The sequence below is a fragment of the Solenopsis invicta genome, chromosome 14 (genome assembly GCF_016802725.1).
Source record: "Solenopsis invicta isolate M01_SB chromosome 14, UNIL_Sinv_3.0, whole genome shotgun sequence".
Classification (NCBI taxonomy): domain Eukaryota; kingdom Metazoa; phylum Arthropoda; class Insecta; order Hymenoptera; family Formicidae; genus Solenopsis; species Solenopsis invicta.
In genome coordinates this window covers 17,538,371-17,562,379 of record NC_052677.1, presented here as the reverse complement: position 1 = coordinate 17,562,379, position 24,009 = coordinate 17,538,371, and the positions used below count along the sequence as shown (strand labels likewise).

General features: G+C 41.1%; 2 protein-coding genes across 13 annotated transcripts in view; one reads left to right on the top strand and one right to left on the bottom strand.

The window, feature by feature from the left end:
* Nucleotides 1–1,581: 1,581 nt before the first annotated feature.
* LOC105207809 (protein alan shepard) overlaps nt 1,582–24,009 on the top strand; it is a 60,604-nt gene continuing 38,176 nt past the window's right edge. For 2 of the 12 annotated variants that reach the window (XM_039457450.1, XM_039457449.1), the window contains exon 1: nt 21,610–23,243. In XM_039457450.1, coding sequence (XP_039313384.1) covers nt 23,190–23,243 — 54 coding nt within the window. In that variant the 5' untranslated portion in view covers nt 21,610–23,189. Of the gene's footprint in view, nt 1,839–20,684; nt 21,429–21,605; nt 23,244–24,009 lie in introns of those variants that run through there. The other 10 variants (XM_039457442.1, XM_039457444.1, XM_039457441.1 and 7 more) reach the window with 10 other exon arrangements.
* Nucleotides 2,242–6,606, bottom strand: LOC105207697 (tRNA N(3)-methylcytidine methyltransferase METTL2). Its single transcript, XM_011177284.3, has 6 exons — nt 6,322–6,606; nt 5,508–5,660; nt 5,068–5,382; nt 4,847–4,960; nt 2,925–3,097; nt 2,242–2,665 (listed from the first exon to the last, which is right to left on the bottom strand). Exons 1-6 carry the CDS (start codon nt 6,435–6,437, stop codon nt 2,526–2,528), a joined length of 1,011 nt encoding a protein of 336 aa, XP_011175586.2. The 5' UTR covers nt 6,438–6,606; the 3' UTR covers nt 2,242–2,525.

Sequence of the window (24,009 nt, the reverse complement as noted above, 5' to 3'; positions counted from 1 at the left end):
GATATTCAGGATATATTCAAAGTAAAAAGTGAGAGTTAAAACAATTTGCAGAAGTGAAAACAAATTAATTATGAGAAGATTAATGTCCGTAAAAATAATCAAGTTTTTTGTTACAGTCTTGTTTCATGCACGAAACGTATTGCTTACGTACGCTTTCATTTCCTCGTATACAGTACGTTACTGTCCTCGGACATCCTCTGGACAAAATTTAAAACAATTTAACATAATTTGAATCCTAACAAAGACTCGTTTTTTTTTTTTTTTTTAGTTCTCTGTGAACATACAGGCTACGAGTGCTACGACGCCAATGTACGATGAAATGAGGTTAAACCTCGGAAAGAATGTCGCTCGAATATTGGCACACCTGGCGAAGAAAGCGCCGAACGGAATTCGGTGAACGCGCGTATGTCAATTTCAAATCGTTTCTAACGGCTTTCATGAGACCGATTCATTCGTCTCGTTGTACCAACGATAATTTATGCGAACGCAATGAGAACGAAGCGCAAATATCAAATTGTAGGGACAAATATAAATACAAATTGACTCACCGTTTGCTGCAGGTCGCTCATCCGTCCAGCTTCGTTTCGGCCGCAGCTCTCGAACGTCGAAGATCCTCCTCACGACGATACGTCCCGAGTCACACTTTACACGAACGGGCGATACTTCGTTTTCGACATTCCCGGTATTCACGCCCGTCGAAAATTCGAGATACGGGATAAAGGGCAACGGAGACGCAATTAAACGCGCGACACGACGTCTCGATCAACTGACGTTATAGTTTACAGCCTGAAGATCACGGAGAGGCTCCAAGACTCCTCACGACGATTCGTCTTGATTCACACTTGGCACGAACGCGCGATCCTTCGTTTTCGACACTCTCGAAACACTCCTGGTACTCACACGTACGCGTTTGAGACTCAGGATACGAGGCAGAGAAGATGCGAAACGCGACACGACTACGCACCATCGTGTGCGACACGGATGATACCACGAACGCCCGGCACTTCGCTTTCGATACTCCACGGTATTCTCGAAACACTCGCTCGCATCAAACAGTCGTACGGGATGCGAGTCGTCGCGACGAGGATGCGAGTTGAAATGCGCCGCGACGCACCACGACTTTCCGCCGTGCTCCCTAACCGACCGACTGCCGCTATTGCGTAGCAGCGACAGTAGCGGCGCAGCGGCACGCAGGCGCGTCACGCGCCAGTCACGCCGCTACGCAGTGGCAGCAGTGAGCAGTGAGTCGGTCGGTTAGGCGGGACGGCGGAAGGTCGCGGCGCGTTGCGACGCATTTCAATTCGCATCCTCGTCACGTACATACATACGAGTGTTTGATGCGAGTGAGTGTTTTGAGAGTGTCTTGAAGTGTCGGACATCCGTCGTGTCGCATACGATGCATGGCGCGAAATCGTGTTGCGTTCAGTCGTGTTTCGCATCTTCTCCGTTGCCTCGTATCTCGAGTTTCAGACGCATGTGAGTATCGGGAGTGCTTCGAGAGCGCCGAAAACGAAGGGTCGTGCGTTCGTGCCAAGTGCGAATCAAGACGAATCGTGAGGAGAATCTTGCATCCTCCATGACGTTCAGACAGTCACGGTCGGTCGTTCGAGACGGTGCGAAGTCGCGTCGCGCGTTTAATCGCGTATTCTCCGTTGCCTCGTATCCCGTACCTCGAATTTTCAACGGGCGTGAGTACTGGGAATGTTGAAAGCAAAAGTATCGTTCGTGCCAAGTGTGAATCAAAACCCATCGTCGCGAGGAGGATCTACGATTTCGAACGTTCGAGAGCTGCAGCCGAGATCTGGATAAGCTGGGCCTGCTGGACGGAGCGATCAGCGGTGAGTCAAATCATTTTATATCTACTGTTTATTTGCCCCCACGCAAAGTCAGTATTCGCGCCTCGTCCCGATTGCGCTCGCATAAATCGCGACAAGGTGACTCAAAATGAATTGTGCGCAAGCCGTTAGGATAGAAAAAATTTGAAATTCCTAAACGCAAGCTCAGCGCTCTCTTCGCCAGGTATGCCAACAGTCGCGGGTGACGTGCTTTCTGAAGTCTAACCTGTACATACATTGGCATCGTAGTGTATGTCCACGTTATAGAGATGGCGTTGTATTAGCTAAATTGTGCATGGCTACTCTCAGGCTTCTTTTTTCTTTCCATTTTCTCGTAAAATTTATTCTATCAAAGTTTTTTGATGCGTACTTTTATTCTATAAAAGGATTTTGTGATCTGTCAAAACAGTTTGAAAACTAATTTATTTTGTAATGCGATCGATATTTAAGAGCCTGTTAAATCCCGATCTTACATATTTAATTCGTTAATTTGGTCTAGTTTGGTTTTATTTAATAATCTAAAAAATTTACATATTATTGAAATATTATTGTATGAGAATAAGTTGACTTGAGAGCGAGAACAATATATAAAAATATATTTCTATGCAATTATTCTATGTAACGTAATATTCTATTTACGTAACATCTGTTTTTTTTTAATTCGATAACATTAAACACATTACATAGTTTTTATGATGGCTTTCGATATTTTGCCTGCACCCATACTCTATACATTCTCAACTGTTTACCTCTGTTAACTTGCAGCCTTCTGTCTACAAAGTTTTGTTCTTCAATGAAGCTATTATGGGTAAATAATTCTCTAACATCCTCTGGAAAATAATTCAATACTTTAATAAATATTAAATGATTTTGTAGAGATTTTCGGTGAAACATTTCGAGCATCACGTTTCAACTATTGATGACTCGATAGACATAATTCAAAAGAGTTTGCAAATATAAATGAAAATATAGAAAAAAATTTTTGTTCATTTAGCATTAAGAATTAGATGATACTAAAACTTAGATGAGAATAATTCTACAGCATTAAAATATTAAAATATATTAAAATTTTATTGAAAGTGTACACACCTTGTGAAAAGAAGTACACTTTGGTACCATCTCCACGCACATAGAAATTCTTGCCAAGACAGTTGCCCTTCTTAAATCTCAATTGAGCTAAATCGTGTCTGCCATAATCACGAAACAAAATTATTCCACCCGGTTTGAGATACTTGTACATTTGCCGCATAACATGTTGCATCCTACAGAATAATATTAAAGAATCAACAAATTTCTTTTCTGTGCATTTTTTTTTTTTATAATTTTCTGATTCTATTTTCATTTTTATAATATAAAATTCATTCACTTAAATGTATTTAGATGAATAAATAAATATGTGTATACAGGTTGTTCATTGAGTACTCTAAAATATTTTAAGGGGATATTCCTCATTTATTTAAAAATACTTTATATAGTTATGTATCTGAAATGGTTTACAAGAGGAGGCTCAGAAGAAATGTTCAGAAATTTCACAAATTTTGATCAGCCTTTGTATGGTTGTTTTGAAGCACTAAAAATTACTTTTTAACCACGATTTTAAATTATAACAACGAATTACTTTTAAATCTAATGAAATAAATATTGAAAAAAAGTAAGTAATTTTTATATATAAGTTCAAAAATTGATCATTTTTGAGAAAATTAGCATTTTTTAATAAAGAGGAGCACTTCTAACAAATGGAACTAGATAGGAATGGATTCGTATGGTCATTGCCAAATCCAAATTCTTGATTTTTTTAAATTTATTTTCTAATCCAATTAAAATTTAAGAATTTCTTGAATCCATTTTAAATCATGAAGTGGGATTAAACCTACAGGAGTTCTATTCCAATTCAAAAAAGTTATGTGGATCATACAGTCCATTTTATTCCATAAAATTAGATTGAAGTGAAGTGATTCCTTATTTTTCAATTCAAAAGAAGTTTTTGCAAATCACGCAATTCATTTTAATCTATGACATAGAATTGAAATTGCTATTCTTTAATTCAAAATTTATTTAAATGAATTAAAATGGATTGCATTTTTAATTTATTTAAATCAATTTCTGTTTGCTGGACTTTATCGTTTGCCAACTCATATCGCTTAATGATTATCATATGTGCGAATATTTCAAGTCTTGGTTAAAATCTAAGTATGCTAATTTTCTCAAAAACAATCGGTTTCCGAACCTAGTATTTGTATAAGAATTTCTGATTTTTGCTTTCTTCAATATATTTTCCAAAATGATGTGTTGTTACGACGATCTAAATTCGTGATTTCCTCAAAAAAAAGTGGAATCTACAATTTTACAGAAGTTATATTTTAGTGTCTTAGAATGAATAATCGTGCAAAAGTTGCTCAAGATTTGTGAAATATATTTCTCAGTCTTTTCTTAATGTCAAAGATACAGGGTCAATGTTGAAGAAAAAATTGTTTTTCTGAAAAATTATTTACTCTGTTAAAAATAATAAAAAGATCTTTATTTATCCCATTTCTTATAAAAATTTTCAAACTTGAAAAACATCAGTAGCATATAACAATTTTTTCATAAAAGAAAAAATACTCACTTATCCCTGAGTCCACTCATGATTGAATAAAACATGTATTGTAGTGCCCCAAAAGATGAGCTTTTATGTAAATATTTTCATGTCTTCCTTATAACACATCCTTAAAGTTTTATCAAAATAAACTAAGTGATTCTCGAAATGTTTCGAAAAACCGAAATTTTGTCCTTTAATTTTAACACCCTGTATCTTTGAAACTAACAAACCATCTCAAGTATATAAAGTTTTTATCTCGAGTTAAAATGAGAAATCATTAAAATCTTTTAGAATATTTAAGAATTACACTATATATATATACATATACATATATATATATATATACATATATATACATATATATATATACATATACATATATATATATATATATATATATATATATATATATATATATATATATGAAACATACTTATCGGGATGAATGGCAGACAATACGAATATAAGAACGATGATGTCTAGACTTTCAGGCTCAAAAGGAGTCGTCCACGTTTCCTGAGTTACGTCCAAAATAAATGCTTTACATCTAAAACAAAAGAATACATTTATATATTCCAGAGCGCGTTAAATTTTATTGTATGCTTTATTAAACAAATGTTAATTAAATTTAGGTGATTTTTTAAGAGATTTTACCTATCTACATTATAAGCAGGATTTTGTTTTAATATATTGATGGCTTTCGCTGAAAAATCACAGCAATATACAAATAGCTTTGGGTCTGTATTATACATGAGTATAGGAAATACGGTGTTTCCTACACCACATCCTATTTCCAATATTCTACAATTGTCTTTACATGGTAAATCAAGAATTTTTATGTGTTTATCCCCATAATTTTCATCTTGGTCTGTAAAAGCGGCTCTCATGGGCCTTTCTGTATCCTGTTTAACAGTATTGGGTGCTAATTCTGGAAATTCAATTAACAACCAATGCCTGTCTTTGAAAAATCTAAAATAATAAATGTATGAAGTAAATTTATCACATTAATTCATTGAATGAATAATATTTGATTGATTGCATTACCTAATATTGTAAAATTAATAGAGAAAATATTTTTCTTAGATTGTACACACCCATTATTGTGTATTCCATAAAACTTGTCCCAATATTTATCCGCTTCGGCTTCATATTTAAAAAGTTGCTCAGATGATATTGTAACAATGGAATTCTCATCCACTTTCTGTTGCGCCAACTTCTCTTGCTCCTCGTCCCATGTGACATTATCCCTTTTAAAATAGAATTATTAAAATATTTAGCATTTTAAGCAAAGTGTTTAATAATAGATTCATTACAAAAATAAACTTAAGGTTCATTGTGTTTTCATTTCTAGTTAAAAATGCAAAAGTATTAGCAATTTTCTCAATAAATTCTATTATTTAACAAAATAAATTTTAATTAACGAATGAAATAAAGTAAAAAATAAGAGAAAAATATAGTATTCATCATTCATTTATTAAATCTACTTGTTTTGGCTGCATTTCGAACAAAATGCAAGTGGTGCAGGGAAACAAGGACAATACAAATAAAACACAAGATGTTTGATTATAAATTTATTACGCATGAAATCATACGAAATAGCATTGTAAAAGTAGAATCAACTTCAAAGTGTTTCTAGGTTAAGTTACACCTGTCATACATCAAACACATAAGTCTAATTGATCTAATGCTAATCTGTGCTAATCATCGATTTTTCGAGAACAGAACAAAAACATATATTGAAATGTAAACTGAAAATAACCACGCTAAACGTCGCAGTTAAAGCATGCGTCCGTCTCTTTGCTTTTCGACTCTGTAGCTTTTTTAGGTTAGGTCGGACACGCGCGCTCAGTTGAATGTCGGGTCAAGCGGGTATCACGTGTGACGTGTACGCGCGCCACGATGACGTACCACGCATTGTGCTGAAAGACGTTTCCGTCGTGCGGCAAATTCCGCGTTCCAAATTGCGGCCTCTCCGTTTCTCGGTCATCGCCACCCCCGCTCGCCGTCAGCTCGGCTTCGGCCATGTTCGATGTTCGATGATGTTCGATTCGAGAAACGCGCCGCGCCGCCAGCGAAATGGCGTTCGATCTCTCGCACGCCGTGTCGGCACGAGACGGTCACGATCCCGACGTCGCACGACGACGTAGACACGCCGGAGTAGAGAGAATGGTCGTTCATCGTCGCGAGCGGACGCGGAGAGATCACCCTCGCGTGTAGCTCACGCGCCGAGAGACAAATCGCAGCTTCAGCCAGGCTGTTACCGACCACGTCGATGCAAATGTTGTTATCATCTTTCTTTTTTTTTCTCGCAGAAAAGCGATATTTTGACTTGATCGAATGTAAAGGTAATTGCCATTATAAAATTATTATTTAGAGACTCACCCGAAGAGGTGGCTTCATCTTATCTTTATCTAGCTCGTCAGAATGTGTATATCTTCATTTTTATCTTAGATAAAAGAATGTTATTTTTTTCCAATTATCCAACTTAAAGTGAACGATTATTGTGTTTGGAGTATTGTTGTACTTAACTTCAATCTCCAAGTTATCCTAACAGGAGAAGTTTTTTAAGTAATAACGAATTTTATATAGGATTGAAGTTACGTCTTGTTGGAGATTCGTAATACTGGTTCGCAAACGCTTTTGCGAGCCACGAGTTTTTCGGCCATTTTGTAAAACTTGAGCTGACTCGATTTAGACTCATTGGCTGCGTTCAGCTGAAAAAGCAGCTTTATGACTCTTTGTAAGAGTCTTTAATATGATTGATTAATCATTTAAATGCATTGAAAGACTAAGAACAAGCATCAATTTTATATTAATAAACAACAGTTGCAGAGCTGCTTTTTCTGCTGATCGCAACCAGGTTCTATCTCAAAATACGTCGGGTGTAAAATAGGGCGAGATCGGTTAACGAGTAATAACATGACTAGTACTTGAAACAGCTTTTGCGTTCCATGGCGAGCGAGTGCGAAGCACTTTAGAGGCGTGAATTACGCGTTTTCATTCTCGCCCCCGCGAAATCGGCAGAAACTCGTTCGTTCTTTTCGGCGCGCACGCCGCGCGTATTTTCGCGGCGTGACGGCGTGCATTCGATCGCGCACGCGGCCGCAGGATCAACGACCTAAGGAAAGTGATATAGGTTAGGTTGAGGGTATGCGCGCGAGGTATGCGGAAGCGGGATGGGTGTGACGCGACGCGCCGCGACGCGAGGGGGTGCCGAGTTGCAGGGGTGGCGCGAGTTGCGTCACCGGATGTTCGATGTCGCGCAGGGGCGAATCTCGCGCAGGCCGTGCTTGGACCTATTCCTCGTCTCTTCTTTTTCCCCTCGATGTACTTGTTGTACGTCCATTTCCGGTCAACAACGTAAATTGATTTTAATCTCGATTTAATTCGCAGAATATTCCAAAGATGTGGCAGCAATATTTTTAACGTTTCTGTAATATTACTGAATGTTGCAATACTGTTGCAATATTTGCTGAAATGTTATGGGCTGTGGAAAATTGGAAATTATTAAGTATGTATGGAAACCGAGATCAAAATTAATCTACATTGGTGGAAATGTCGAGATGTGACTTTTTGAAAACGAAGTGCCATTTATATGAGCAGTCGAGGCCTCAGTGGGACGTAAAAGTTATCCGGGAGCAGTGTTGTAAGAGATATATATTTTAAAACGAGATATAGTTACAGTTATTGAAGGAAAATGTAACTAGGTATAGATACACATTTTCTATGAATAATGGATGCAGATTTATTTATTTTAAAAATAAATTTAGATATATGATAAATATATAATAATATAAATGTTAGTAAAATATATATTATTTATGTATTTTAAATTCCTTTATTTTAATATATTCGTAATAGTATGCCTTATCTGTATTTATTATGCAATTATTAAAATACTTAAATGATAAATTTGGAGTTAAAATCTTTAAATAATTATAATATAATTCTTGAAATATTTGAATTTGTATAAGATTTATTGGATATTATTTTCAACGACGTTCTTTTTTATTATGGCACTGAAAGTATCTTTTATATATCTGAAATATGATTTTAGATAAAATACAAAATAGAATCACTTGTTACAGTTATAGTTACTGAATTAAGAGAGTAACTAGTTACATAAGCAGATACACAAATGTATTTAGATACAGTAACTAGATTCATGTGGTTAGATATTTTACAACATTGTCTGGGAGCAAGTATACCTTTTCATATCGAGTACCGGACCTGGCTATACATTTGTCTTAAGAAACAGATAGATAATCCGATATCTTCATCTGCTCTGTTAGCTTCTAAATACAGTAGCCCATTTGGGCCGACTATTTTTGGAAAAATCGATGTCGAAGGTATCAATCGGATTTTAGCGAAGCAGCTATAAGACATTATATTTGAAGTAAGGAGAATCCAACTTTTTGAAGGGGGAAGATGAGAAAGAGAAGGAATTATGTGAAATTATTTAGGAAACTCTGATTTTACATATTATATATTTCGAAGAACATTTATTGTTCTAAAGTATTAAAATCAACAGATAACTATAAAATCATTCGATAATTGTAGAGATAATGTTAAATCCTTTATTTCTATAGTTAAAAAATTTGATTTTAGAAGAAAAAACTGGCTCCTCATTGATCCTTGTCAAGTTGTTCCTTCGCCTTCCTACCCAATTCGCGCAACATTGCGAAATCACGAAATGTCCATTTTTCACAGTTCTCCAATTTGCAATTTAGGTGCACAAGATTATGTGCACGATGTATTCCTCCCCTCTTCCCTTGTTCGATTCGTCTGGTTCTCGCGCGAGGACACGCGATTCGTACGCGAGGATGCTTCTCCGTTAGCGACGTAACTCTTTGGCGAGAGACGAAGCACGGAGAACGACGAGAGGCGCGAGGAAGCGAGAAGAGGAGCGCGCGCGCACGATTCCTGGCAACCGGTTGCCAAGGGCCACGAGGTCCTCGCGCCGCTCCTGCACGCGCCGCCTCGTCGTGGGTGGCTACCGTGACGTCCTAATCCTGCCGCGAGTCCCTAGGGGCGAGATCGATACACCCCGTGATCCGTTTCCCTTTCCCTTTTCCTCCCCCATCTCCTCCGCCGCGCCCTCTCCCGTGTTTTCGCGAGCGACGGGTTAGCGCTCATCGATCTCGCTCGACGAACTCTCGTCAGAGATGAAAAAAAGGGCGGAGAGGAAAAAAAAGGAAAAAGGCGAAAAAACGCGAGGAAACCCGAGTCCCGCTCCTCTGCTGAAAACTGGATGATCTCGCGTACTCTAGCTTGTTAAATCGCGAATCATGTCGTTGGATCTACAGAGAAACGCTAGATTCAGTCGGAAGTACATTTGAAATGAAATTGGTAACGCCCTTGACGAGATCAAAGGTTCAAGTTCGAAGGCGCTTTTCATTAACTCGATCGATATATCAATTCATATTTCTTAGCTTTAGCTCGATTTTACGCCTTTCATTAAACAATTCTCACTGAGTTCGTAAACATAGCGAGCTCTAGATGCTTTGTGAAGACCATACCAATAGAAACGTACAATTCTTCTAAAAGTTCAAGGATCTATTTTTACATTAACGCTACTGAAAAATAATCTCTTTATGTAAAATGATATAGAAATGTGCGTAATTTAGCAGCTTGTAAATTAATGTTAAGGACTCCGTTAGTGATATTTGACCTAGGACAAGTTCAAAGCGAAAGCAGTTGAACTTTTTCCTCCAAATCTTTCGGATTTTAAACACATTCTCAAACTCTTTCGAAACTGTTAGACTTCTTCCTCGAACAGTCTTCATGGCAACTCGCAAGGAATCTCTTATCCGCGAGGACTCTTGGACCCTCGGCCAATCGTCACCTTGCGCTCTTTTGTCCCTGCGATTCAGAGGGTTTCTCGACCGAAGGAGGGACGAGGAGGAAGGGCAAGGTTTGACCTTTTCGAGGGGATGGCGGGACGGGTAGGACAAGGGTTGGTTCGACGCCTGTCTTTTGGGGCATCGGCCCTTGCCTCGCCGTGGCAGGGCGAGCAGGGGCGGACGAGGAGGACCTACGCGTTATTGAGCGGCCATTTCCCACAAAGCGCAGACGAGGGCAACCACCCCGACGAAGCGCGCGGAATCCTCTTTCTCTCTCTCCCTCCCTCCCTCTCTTTGTCCCTCCGTCCTCTCTCCGGCCCGACTTCTCTCTACCCTCCGCCCTCCGCCCTCGTCCTTTCGTCCCTTTGCACGCTGCTCTCCCTTCGGTACGGGCGGGAGAACCTCTTTCCGAGACACGGATAATGCACCACCTGCATCGGAGCATCTTTGAAAATTTTAAACGTATTTTACTTCTGTCGTTGTCCACGTCTTAACATTCTTCTACATCTACAATTTCGAAACTGTTTCTAAACTGCTATCATACATTTTTATTGATAGACAGATTTTCAATAAATATTGCAACACTGTCGTTTCTCGGTATGTTACATAGGCTGAAATTATATATGTAATTTTATATAATATAACGTAACCTATATCATTTGAATATTATATATATCATATTTTAGTGAAGCTACATTTAGTTTCGTTGTCGTTTATCGATTGAATTCTAGAATTACATCCGATACCTCTCGCGCTTGAAATACATATATAACTAAATTTCGAAAACGAAGTAAGATCTTGCAGGAAATAGAAGCGATTTAAAATCGAGTAATGTGTTTTTGAGAAATATCTGGCTCTGCGCTTATATCATGAATATTTATAGACATACTTGTATCAGAAAAATTACATAGTGACGAAGAAGTGCATTTAGAAGAAATCTCTAAAATCATCACTTTAACAGTTTTCGAAAACAAAATCAAAACCATCCGCTCTGTGAAACTTGAAATGAAAGCTAAAACTTTTTATTTCGTAAATAAAATAATTTTCAGTTGAGAGGAGAAGAAAGAACCCTCACGCGTTATGCCGGGGTTGATTCGCGCCGTGCGATTCCACGAGCGAATTCGGAGGGCATAAGCCCCCTTCTGCGGCACCACCCCGCGCACACCGGCGGAATATATAATCTCGGGGTCATTGCCCGAACGATCTTTGGGGGTACCACTGTGGTGCCTACAACGAGGGTGAGAGACGCCTCGGAATACCGGACGCGGATATCGACCACCACTTTCCCCAAAAGACAAAAACGTGGGTCTGTAATGGCGCGCGTTGGTCTCTCTTTTTCTCTCCCCGTTCCAATGATAACGTATCAGTAAGTATGAAAACAAGAGAAAACAGCAATGATGATTCGGCTGTGCGTTCTGAATTGTTTCGTGCGCGATATGTATTCCGAGAGATGTTTCTCCTTTACGAGGACATCATCCCGTCCTCCCATCCGAATTCAATAATCTGAATCGCAGTGATACAAGCTCTTTACAAAAATGTGCTTCAGTATTGTTGCGAAATATATATCAATTTATAACGAATGTATGTAAATCGAAAAAAATTACACAGTATTATTTTATGTAGTTTTTCGGGTTCAAGTATTGGAAAAATCATTTGTATCCCCCATGTCTAGAAAAGGGCACATATTAATGTCAAAAATAAAAAATTACTAGAATCAAAGATTTATTCAATAATAAGAGAGCATTGACCAGTATGTGAAAACACAACTGATTAAAGATAAGCCTTATTCGGTCATAACTGGATTTTAACGCTGATATCTCTTGTGTGATGTTTATATACATCTTCAAGTTTATCAAACTGCGTTTCGAATAAATTTTCAGTCTTGGAACACAGTTCTAAGTTGAACGGAAATAGCAATACCATAATACTAAATTGATAAATGTAACTAAACAAAACTAATTTAATAATAATGATGCTAATTAATAAGCATATATTATGAAAAATAAAGCCAATAAAAACTTTTTCGGTGTAAAGAATTTAATGCAAAAAATATCTTGTCAACCAGATTTATTCGACGTTTAGTTTGACGTACATAAAATCAGACAAGAAATATCAGCATTAGGAATCAATATGAACGAATAAGGCGCTTATCTATAATTAGTTGGATTTAGGGATGTTTTGGCTGTACAATCAGCCCATAAAAATGTGATTTAACACAGATATTTAATTAATAATACAACAATAAAATTAAAAATTTTTAACAATACTTTGAGATGTAAGACTTACATCCTCCATATGCAATTGATTCTGAATAGACCAAAAAGAAATTGCGTCACATTGAGGCTCTCTGTATAAGCAATGTTTTCCTTTCGTTGCATTAACTTACGTCGTCATGCCGGATATACGGTGCAAATAGGACGGAAAATAGCGCGAAAAATAATAATTAAGATGATTGAATAGCTAGTTTGCTTTCTGTGCCCGATACAACCTCAAATCGTGTCGTTCCATTGTCGTGTGGTAGGCCGATGCGGTCGCTTTAATGATATGCAAATTACCAGGTGAATTTCGCGCGCGAGCTTTGTCGAGTGGGTGGAAGGTTGAGAGAGGGGATTGAACAAAATTGAAAGGGTTGGATCGGAGTGATTGTTAAAAAACAAACGCGAAACGCGGCCACGCGACTGCCCCATGATTAATTACGCTAATGGAAACATTTTCGCGGACACATTCGGGAGCTGCTGCGACAGTTTGCCGATCGATATAACGCATGCGGAGGGTGCATCGAAGATGCATGAGGAATTATCACAGGGGAGTTATCAACGGCGTTTCGATAAGCTCCGCATTTCTAACTAATTAATTAACAACGTGACTAATCAAATAACAATGAATTGATAGAAGTGATTTATTAGACAGATAAAGAGAAATGCATTTTTGGATGAGATAACTCAAAGGGAGAGGTGATACATTTCTACAATTTTCATTGAGAGAAAGGGTGACGGCATTCGCGAGGCGCACTCATTGCGGCATGCGACATACGAATGCAGATACGTAGAGATACCGGGGCGCCCGGTATCTATTTATAACGGCGACGGATCACAGGGCGATTGACCGCGTGGCCTTGACTTCCGGTTGACCCGATCGTTCCCTCCCTTCTTGGGAATTTCGGTGCGACCCCAGATTTTTCCAAAGGCATTTGGATATCGCATGCTTGCTCCGATCCTTCAATTGGGAGGACTCGGTAATTATCAGAAATGATAATCCTTTGTTAATGATATCTTCGCGAAGCGTTTGAGTTGCGAAGCGTCTGTTCTTTTCAGCAGTCCTCTCCGCTAACTCTCCGTAAATGAAATAAGCACATACACACAGACATTCCCCGGAGGAAGAGCGAGAGAGAGAGGAAGAGAAAGGAAATTAAAAGGAGCGAAAAATGCAGCCGAAAGAGCAGATTTTGTATCTGCGATTTAAACGTAAAAGGATAAAATTCTCGAAATTCTGGAAGGATTGAATTCGATAAACAGATTAATACGATTAGATAAGCGTTTATTTTTACAAAAATAGTATGTTTATAAAATGTTTGCTCAAGCTGAATAGATGTTTAATTGAAGTTTTAAAATATTTATTCAAGTGTTTTGTAAAATATTTATGAGATGGAAATTTAAACATGGAATTGTTTATGAGATGTTTGCGACTGTTTCATAGACGTTCGAAGAGTGTTATATGTTTTGAGAATGTTGCAAATGTTTGAAGAGTGTTTTGTCAAATATAGAACACTTTTAATAAAACGTTCACCAAAGCATTTTGTAATATTCTAAAAATATACAACTCTTTTCGACATCTACCATGAAACAGTGAACATCTAATAAACAATTCCATGTTTAAATTTCCATCTCACAAGCACTTCAATAAACGTAGTTTTTGCCAACTGTTACTGTTAATTAGATAACAGTAACAATAAGCAACTTCGAGATTCAATATGATAAAAATAATAAAAATAATTCGAAAATCTCCGAGTTCGCTCTTTCCATGTTTGAAAGTCGAGCTTGTCGGAAACGATGTCGACTTCGATTCTTATTCTCGTGAATTCTCGGAAATAGGGACGAACGCCCAATCTGATCTCGCGATTTCGTTATTTACATCAAACGATCCGCCGCGAATGACTCTGTTTAGCTACGTCGCGCCGCGCTTCGCTTTCTTTTTCTTCGTCCCGCGCCTTTCCTCCTTCCTTTTTTTTCATCGTTTTCTTTTTTCCAATCGCTCGGGAACCTGTTCGCACGAGTGGCAGCAACGGAATGTCCCAAGTGCTGCTCGCTCTCATCTCAGGTCGATCGAGCCACCGGTGATCGTTCTACACTACGCAAGGTTTCATTTAGTTTCAAACGTAGAGCGCTTTAGTTTTTTTTTTCTCCAAATGTCATTATCAAAGATGATTGATATTACTATTATAGTACAATAAAGTGCGCACAAACGACATTATTAATAAACAGTTGATTGTACAAAATATTAATTCTGTACGTTAGGTGCGTAATTCGTAGTAATATCGATATCTGTACCGTTAGTGCTTCTCGATACATCGAGATTAAGATAGCAATTACGCGGACGAGCTGGGAAACAGTAACAGACACTTGTTCCAACTCAGCGGCAATCCTTTTAGGATCCTTAGTTGACTTAACGCTTATAAGCGGATCCGCGAAACGCAAAGCGAGCGGCTTCTGGTTTCGACCGGACTTAAAAGTATACCTAGCGTTCTCGCGGGAGAGTATTAATTAGAATAAGCGAGAAAGAGAGGGAGGTAGGGAGCGAAAGGCTGTACTCGTAGGAGGTTCGCGAAGGAGGATACCGAGGAATGAAGGCTAACGACCTTGACCTTGTCCGTGATGTGTGGGATTGTGTGCGTTTACGATCACGAGAAAGAGACAGAGGAAAAGGGGGACAGGGTGGACAGAGAGCGAGAGATAGAGGTAGAGACACGAGAAGGGACATCGGTCAAAACCAATGGCCTGCTTTCTTGAGTGTCTCCCGGCCCGGCACGAAGGAAACGAACGAATCTAGCGAGATGGACGGGGACCCGATGACTAAGACGGTAACGACGCCGGACGTCCTCGATGACGATGAGACTCCTCCGTGAGTGGCGAACGACCGCGTTGCGACACATCCGTGCATCATGCACCGCTTAGGTGGACAGGATAGCGATTTCTAAAGAAGAGATAAGAAGGCAGAGAGATTGTCTGACAAAGCATCGTGCAGGATGTTACGCGATAATTTTTTTTTCCTAGCAAGTGCGACAAGTCATTCTGAATTGAGTAACTAAGAAATATTTACACATTTTTCTTCTGAAGTTTTGAAAAATCAAGATTAAGTTGACTAGTTAAAATGTTAAAAGTTGAACAATAAAGTCAGTAACTTTTAAAAAGTTAGTCATTTTTAAATTAGCTAGTTAATTTTAAATGAGTTTATTTTTAACTTTAACTAGTAATTTTTCAAATACATACACTTTACTTGTTGACTTTACTTGTTAATTTTTTCCTAAGTTAAAAATGTATGTAAAAGAAAAAAACATTCTTATTAAACAATTTTTTTGTTATAAAGTTAATAGACAGATTCTGATAATGAATTTATTTGGTGATCCATGTTGTTTTGTTATTTTTTTTATATAATTATGACATTTCTAATTTAATATAAAAATAATGCTTTTCAAAATTAACTTAATTTAATCTTGACGTTACTTTTAATTAAATGAGTTTTTAATCATGCAATTTTTAATGTAATTAAATAAATTTTATAAGCCATTATCTTTAATTTAATTTAATTTTAAAAAATTTATTAACTTCGCTAAAAATTTAGCTAGATACAGAGTATAATTTTATTGCACTTTATTAAAATAATTATGATGGACACTCAAGTTGGTTAGCTGAAATGTCGAAACTTTTTGCAACATTGTTCGTTACCCTTCAGCGTCCCGCATAATTATTTTGATGGTCCAATAAAATTATTTTCAGATCTGCATCTATTTAAATTTTTCGATACTTCAGCAAAACTATTCTTTCCGTGCAGGAACAAAGTTTACGTAGTCGATTTTATCCTTAATTTTGAATTTAATCAACGAAGCTTTTCTGTAGGCTTTCAAATTCACGAGGCGGTCCCACCCATAATAATGGATCGGCCTTCATTTGTGAGACATCACGAGACACGATGAGAATTGATTATTGAATCGCGTGAAATAGATCTCAAGGCCGTGTCTCGAGACTGAGCTTCTCGATAGAATCGCCATTATTATGATATCACAAGTATCCAATTGATTCTCCAAGATCCGTTTCGAAACTAGTTTCCATCGAGTTCTTCAGCAGAAATGCAACTGTAAATACGAGTTCCAATACTTTGACCAAACTTCGATTACTCTTTGAGGTGAATTGCGCATAACTGAAATATTAATTCTATATTTAATCATAACACGTTTCTTGCTATGATTTAATTGTTTAAGATCCTTACTACATTTTAATCAATCTGATCAGAAATTTGAGTGATTAGCATTTTATCTTCTTAATTCATTCTAATTTACTTTCAATACTTTCACCAACAGTCTCTTAATCTACCAGCATTTAATTTGAATTGAGTATCGTTGTTATTTATTTGATTCTGTTCGTCGATAATATCCTGTCGGAGTAAACATCATTTAAGTCAATTTTTAATTCCAAGTTTTTATCCAACTACACGATATCTCCTCGTGACAGGTTCTTTCTTGATTGCGCATAGATAATTATTCTTTTCTCGCGAATAAGACATCATTATTCATTTGTCTTTCTTACTTTTCGTCGTGATCTCAACAATTAGAATTAAAGCGCGATATCGATCGTTATCTCTTCGCGACAATCGCGCATCGATTTACTCGCGCGGGACATCCAGGGCTCGTCAATGAGACGTGCACCGGCGAGTCGATGACCGGCGCGAGAGCGGCGCGGGCGTCGCGGCGGCGACGGCGGCGGCGGCGGCAGCGGCGGAGGGATGCTGTCCGCACCGAGTCGAGCCGCGTCGCGTCGCGTCGCGTCGCGAGGAAAAGAAGAGAAAATCGTGCGGAAGCGTGGGAGGGAGGAAAAATCCAGCCCGCCGACTCCTGACCTCCAGGAGGAGTAGGAGACGTGAGCGAGGTCGTTCTGCGATCGATCGATAAACGCGCTCACGCTCCACGACCAAGGTGCGAAGGAACTTGGCGTATACGGAGGCAAGGAGTAAGAGAGAAAGAGTGGCAGGAGAGGAGGGGAGAGGGGACAGAAAGGAATTGGTAGATAGAGGAAGAGAAAGACGGCACAGAGATAGGAGAAGGAGGGAGGGGAAGAGGGGTGCATATGGAGAGAAGGGAGATTGAGGAGGAAACCGCCCCTGTCATCTGATAAATACGATTTCTCTTCATACGTGATGTTGCTAATATATACAAATTTTTTGGTAAATTGGATCGGAGTATTGCTCATTAATCTCAATTACCTTTCATTCTACAAGTAAATACATTTGAAACAACTGACGCTTTTAATTAACATTTGGCATTTTGGAGGCGAGATAAATAACGATGACTGAATTATTGTACTCGAACAAGTGTAAATTTCCGAATGCACGCGTGATAAAATATCCAAGGCATTAATCGAGTGAGTTATTTTAATGAGAATAATTATTATATGTTGCCGTTGCTTTTGTTCTTCAATTTTTTCTTCGTACGTAGAAATTTCTATTCGGAAAAGGATATAATATTTGATTTCTTATAGTTCTTTATTTTTTGAATATCACAGAATGAAGTGTCACTCTAAAAGAGTGAGCTTGTACAACTGAGCTTGTACAATTTTTTGAGTGATTTTTATCACTTTAATAAAAGTCAAAAATTCATTCCTACACCGAGAGAAAAAATATCTTGAAACAAAAAAATTTTATTCAACAAAAAAAATTATTTACTCTGTGACTTCTGGTAGTTTATTTACTTACAGTCAAATTAAAGATTTCATAATTGAAATATTTCTGTACATAAATAAAAAAAATAATTTAAGTTTAATGATATTATTAGCTTCTTTGGAAAAGTATTATTTAAATGTAAGAAATACAAAATGATATGCTTAAGATATATTTATTTAAAAATTTTTTTACTTAAATAGAACAAGCAAATGCTCGTATCAAAATATATGGTGTAAAAAACATATAATTTTTTATTTAAAAAAATTGTTTTTCTATACACGGTGAAACTTTACAGTTGCACGATTTTCAAGCGATTTTTCATCTCTATTAGAGAGATTTAGAGAGTATCTTTCCTGTCTTTCTTTTCTTCGTTGAAACCGACTTTTCCTCATTAGCCAGATAATAACCGTAGTATTAAAGGTCCTCTGATGTTGTCACGTCCACATGGTTTCTCCGATTGAAAAGGAAACAACAATGTGTATTTCTACCGGGTAGGTACAAAATTTGCAGCAGGAGCGCCCCTGCGGAGACGGCGAAAGGACCGGAACAATCGATCTTTCGGTCTGCGGAAAGAGAGCGCGAGGACCGGCTTCTTCCTCTCGCTCTCCTCGTCCCTCTCTCTCCGTGTTCCCCTGGCCCTTGTCTCGCTTTCTCCCGTCGGCTCGTCCGCACTCCGCGCTTCGGTAACCGTGTGGCTGCGAATTCCGGAAACTCCCTAGAGAAACCGACTCTGTGCCTGCAGACTGACCAAGCAAACTGCATAAATGAACACCGCGCTACGGTGTTTATACAAACTTAGCTACTGAGATTAAAATTGAGAGTCAAGTGAATCTTCGTCACTGACAATGGGGAAGATTTTGTCGCGAGCGTGTCTGTGAAATCCGGATGGAAGATTTCTTCGCGAAGATACATTTTACGATTTTATCATTGTATTATCAACCATTATTGATTCGTACGCGAGCCATCCGGTAACTCGTATATTTTTCATTCCTACCCTGTTTTTTTCTTTTTTCATGCGAGTGAGTAGACTAAACACGCGGTTCGATCTTCGCGTGGCTAGAGTGAATGAGCGAGCGGGGGTGAGCGTACGCGCCATCACCCAACCCTCTTTGACGTCCCTCTCTCTTTCTTCTCCGTTCCTTTCTACGTGGTTGTCTTTACGTTTTCACTTTACACGCTTATTCCGGTAAACTCGGCTTTCAATTAGCAACATCGTGTCACCGTTTGCCTGGTACTCCCACGTTCGGCATATCATCGACATTTGACGCTCGATTATATATTTATTGATAAAGGCACCTTCCCTCTAAAGGCATCTTCTCTCTCTTTTCTTCGCAACAGGTACGAACGGCATTAAACTCCTCATTCTAAATGAAAACAACCTATTTTGAGTTCTAAAATAAACTGTTTGCCGTTATTTATAGAAAATTATTTAACAGTAGAAGAGGTTTTATCTTATATTTATCTAAATTATTAGAATAAATATTATCTTCATTTTTATGTTAAATAAAAAAGTGTTACATTTTACAAATTATCTAATCCTGAACGATTATGAGCTCGGAGTATTATTGTATGTCCTTAGCTTCAACCTCCAAGTTATCATTTATCTTAACAGAATATTTTTGAAGAGATAACGACAGCTTGAACGTAGTAGCGCAAGAAAGTAGTAGCGCAATGTAAAAATTGCTCCAAACATATAATTGTTTGAAAATTTTTAAAAAGAACTTTATCAGTTATAATGATTTTTTATTTGCACATTGATGCAAATTAAAAAAGGAACATTTTTTAAATGAAATTAAATAACTTGAACTCTTATTGTTAAAAAACAGATTTATAAATAAAAATATGAATATATCTCAAACATGTCTAGATAAAACGATAAATAATTTTATCTTTTGTTCGATTAAATAAAAATTAAATCATCTTTATCACATTTAGATAAAGGTAGATCTGCATGCCGTCTATCTCATTTATCTAGATGATTTTAAGTTATCTAAGCACAACACCGTCGATAGAACTACTCTGGCGGAGAAGCGAGCGTAATGAATGTCCTCCCTTCCCCTCGCAGCTCCTTCCTCCCGTCACCTCGTCTCGCTCCCTCGGCGCATCTTTCCCTCTCCACCCACCCGCCGCTGCCGTCGGCGCGGCGCTCCGCGCGTTTCGCACGGCCGCCAACCGCGACGCGTCAAAACTCGCCGGTGCAGCCGCGTCACACCGGCTAGAGTCCGTCCCTCCTTTTCCTTCTTGCCTCGCGCGACTCGTCTCGACGAGATCGCGCGCACGGTCACCGGCTCGTGGTCATCCTCGTCGCGCCAACAGCGTGGCCGCATGCTTCCTCTCCTCGCGCTTGAAACCGCGACCGAAGCGACGCCGAAGCGGCGCGTTCGCGCGCGCGCGCGCGCGCGTATGTGTGAGTGGCGGCAGCGCAGACGGGCGCGGCCGCCGGAGCCCCAGCGCTCGGTGGCGACCGACGGTGGCGCCGCCCGCCGGCTACTACCTTTAGTTTCGGGCAAGATGGGCGCACCTCGCCGGGCAGTAGCTTAGTCTCTACCTACAAGACAACACACACACTAAATGTTTCCTATAGTAACAATTAACCAATTGTACATTAATCTTATTTAAAGGAAACACACGGAGGGGGAGAGAGAAAGAAAGACACTTACACACGCTCCGTACTATACGCAAGCTCTATTTTTGTAATAACGCGCCGTAAATTAAAATAGTGTGTGCTCACCCCGCGAGGCAGCAACGCGGTGTAATCCGTACGACCGTTGAGAGATAGGAAGGAAGGGTCCTACCGTGCAAGAGGTAGTCAAGTGGTGTACGCGCGAGAGAGAAACGTCGCGAAAACGCGAGGAAGAGCCAGCAAACGAGGAGCACCGCACCAGTAGCAGAGCGGAGTGCCGAGCGAAAGAGGAGCGGCCGTTGTGTGTGCGTATGTGTGTTTGTCGTGCGCGCGTGTTCCCTGTGAAGCGAGCAGCAAGCACAAGTCGTCGTCAGTCGGGTGATCTCGCCGATCGTAGTAACGGCTAGCAACGACGGGCAACGTCGACGTCGGTGTCGAGAGCGACCGCGGCGCGAGGGGGACGCCGCTGGTGGTATCGTTCGTCCCAGCGGGAACGAAGCGACGAGGAGGGAAACGACGTCGAGGGCCGTCGATTCGCGGCGGCTTCGTGCCGACGCCGCCTCCGCGACGCTCGGCGACAGTGGCGGCCGGGCAGCAACGGCAGCAGCGCGCTTGAACGAGTAAGCGGCCGATAAGCGTGGCGTGGCGCGGCGCGGTTCGGTTCGGTTCTACACCTCGGTGCAAGTTTACGGTCGGTCGCGGGCGCCGTTAGTCTTTACGTTTCGCGGTTCGCGGTGTGGGACGACACAACGCGACGCAAAGCAGCGTGCGTTCTCTCTCTCTCTCTCTCTCTCTCTCTCTCTCTCCCTCTCCCTCTCTCTCCCTCCCGTTTCTTTTTCTTTCTGGGAAAAAATTCTCATCGTCGGGTGTGCAGTGCGTGCATGCATGCGTGGCGTGCGCGTGCATTCATTCGTCCGTTCATTCGTTCGATACGTGTGTAGAATTAACGAGAGGAGAATCGACGACGACGACGCCGCCGCCGCCGCCGTTGTTGAGCGACAAGGAAAAGGTGCGCGAGCGGCGAGAGTGTAGCACGACCGACCGGCCGCCGGTGCGTGCTGTGCTGTAATTTAAAAGAGCCAGAAGTGTGGTAGTCGGTGAAAAGTGTGCTCCACACGATCACGACACACCCTCTCGACATCCGTCGCTCGCATCGCCATCGGCTCGGCAGCGGCCTCTCTCTGTCTCTCTCTCTTTTATCCCTTCCCTCTCTTTCCCCGTCTTCCCTTTCTCTCCCTCTTGTCCCTCTCGTCATTCCATCTCGCTTCTTCCTCCATACACTTACGGAACGTACGTCCTATCGCTCTTTCTCTCTCTCTCTTTCTCTGTCCCTTCCCTCTCCCGCATTCCTCCTCTAACCGTGCACACGCTCGTTCTTTCTCCCGGAGGTACTCCGTCTCTCTCGCTCGCCCGCTTTCCGTCTCTCTCTATCCGACGGCGCAAAGTGATTTATCATCACGTCGGATTTCATGACGAGGACGATGACGACGACCGCGACAGTGGCTGGCCCGTTAAAACCGTAGATACGGTACGGTACGGTGCGCGATCGGTTCTTACTCCCCTCCGCCCCCCTCTTCCTCGCCGCCATTGGGCCATCCATCCCTCGTCGCTGCACACGCCGAGCGGCAGCGTCTCTCTCGCCCGGTATTCTTACACTACGTCGCCGGCCTCACGCACACGTACCCTTTCCTCGTTTCCCTGTCTTTCTTTCTCTTTCTGCTCTCCGCTTTACTCCGGTTTTCACCGGCCGATCGAGAGAGAAAGAGAGAGAGAGAGAGAGAGAAAGAGTGTGCGTGCGTGCGTGCGTGTGCGAATTCGCGTTTAGTGATCTATCTGGCCGTACGTGCGTGGCGTGTCGCGCGAACGAGCTAGCGAGCGAACGATCGCGCTACAGTGTGTGGTTTTCTCTGCTCAGTTGTCCCATCAGTGTCGCCGGTGAGCGAGGAAGCTCGTCGCGCGGTGTTGCAGTGCGGCAAGTGGTGACGACGTCGTCGGCCGCGGAGGAGCGGGCGAGGACGTACGAAGGAACGACGAGGAAGCGCGCCGACGAACGAGAGGAGGCGGCGGTAGAGGAGGAGGAGGAGGAAGCGGGGGCCGCAGGCGGGAGGAGGTAAAAAGGCAGCACCAGCAGCAGGAGTAGGAGGAGGAGGAGGAAGAGGAAGAGGAGGTGAAGGAACCAGAGTGGCGGCGCGAAAGCGACCGGCGGCGACGGCTGACGGTGGTTTTTAGGCTGCGCGGCGTCGCGCCGGCGTATTTTGTTATTGTTATTATCAACATCGCGGCTGTATAGCTGCGTGCGTATCGTCCACCCGGCGACGGGCGACGCGGTGACGGATTCCTCCACTTACTGCTACAGCAACAGCCGCATCAGGGCCGCGACCATGTCCGTGAGAATGGAAAACGTGGCTGCGCGGAAGATCAATTACAAAATGATGGTGAGTACCCCCAACCGCGGTTGTCCGCGACACATACACATTCTTTTTTTTCTCTTTCTGTCTCTCTATCTCTCTCTGTCTCTCTCTGTCTCTCTATATCCTCCTCTTGATTCTCTCAGCCGATCGACGGCGACGGCGGGTGCGCAGTGCGCGTGCAACTCGTCGCTTACTTCGCGCAGCTCCGTCGTGCGCGCGCGAGCGCGCGTGCTAACGTGGCGTGCGACGAGTTCTCTCCCGATGCGCCCCGTGTTCGCGCTTTGTACTATCCCGCGCCTCGTCCATTCTTCCTTCCCTTCCCCTTCCCCTCTCCCGTTATCGCCTCAGCATTTCACGGTTTACGGCAATTTCACCTCTCTATCGCGCGTATACATCTTTCTCCGCGCATTTCTTCCCATCCCGAAGGTCTAAAAAGCTTTTCCCATATACCGAGAGAAGGACCGCTGGAAAGCGTCCTCGTGGAAAACGTAGGTTCTGGAGAAAATCCTTAATACTCGCTTTTTTGGGTTTCCGTCCTCTAAGAGACGCTGTATCACCATACATTGTTCAGTTACCTTGGCATCTGCTTCCGGTTCTTGTCTCCAAGTGGAAGTGATTTTTTTTCTTATGGAGAATGTCTCGCGCGCGTCATAAAAACGGGTATCAAGCCCTGGTTTGACAGACGGTTGCTCTGGCTGTCACTATCCATACAGTACAGCGTAGCAACGTTGCGAGATATCGCTACAATGTTTCAGTAATATTGCAGCAACGTTAATGCAATGTTTTTACT

Bases quoted from the DNA above. Each gene is read 5' to 3' on its own strand.
- LOC105207697 (XM_011177284.3), bottom strand. From the start codon at position 6,437: ATGGCCGAAGCCGAGCTGACGGCGAGCGGGGGTGGCGATGACCGAGAA. The intron at 5,661-6,321 runs GTACGTCATCGT...CTATTTTAAAAG, and splicing joins GTCTTTCAGCACAATGCGTG to GGATAATGTCACATGGGACG. The intron at 5,383-5,507 runs GTGTGTACAATC...TTATTATTTTAG, and splicing joins TATGGAATACACAATAATGG to ATTTTTCAAAGACAGGCATT.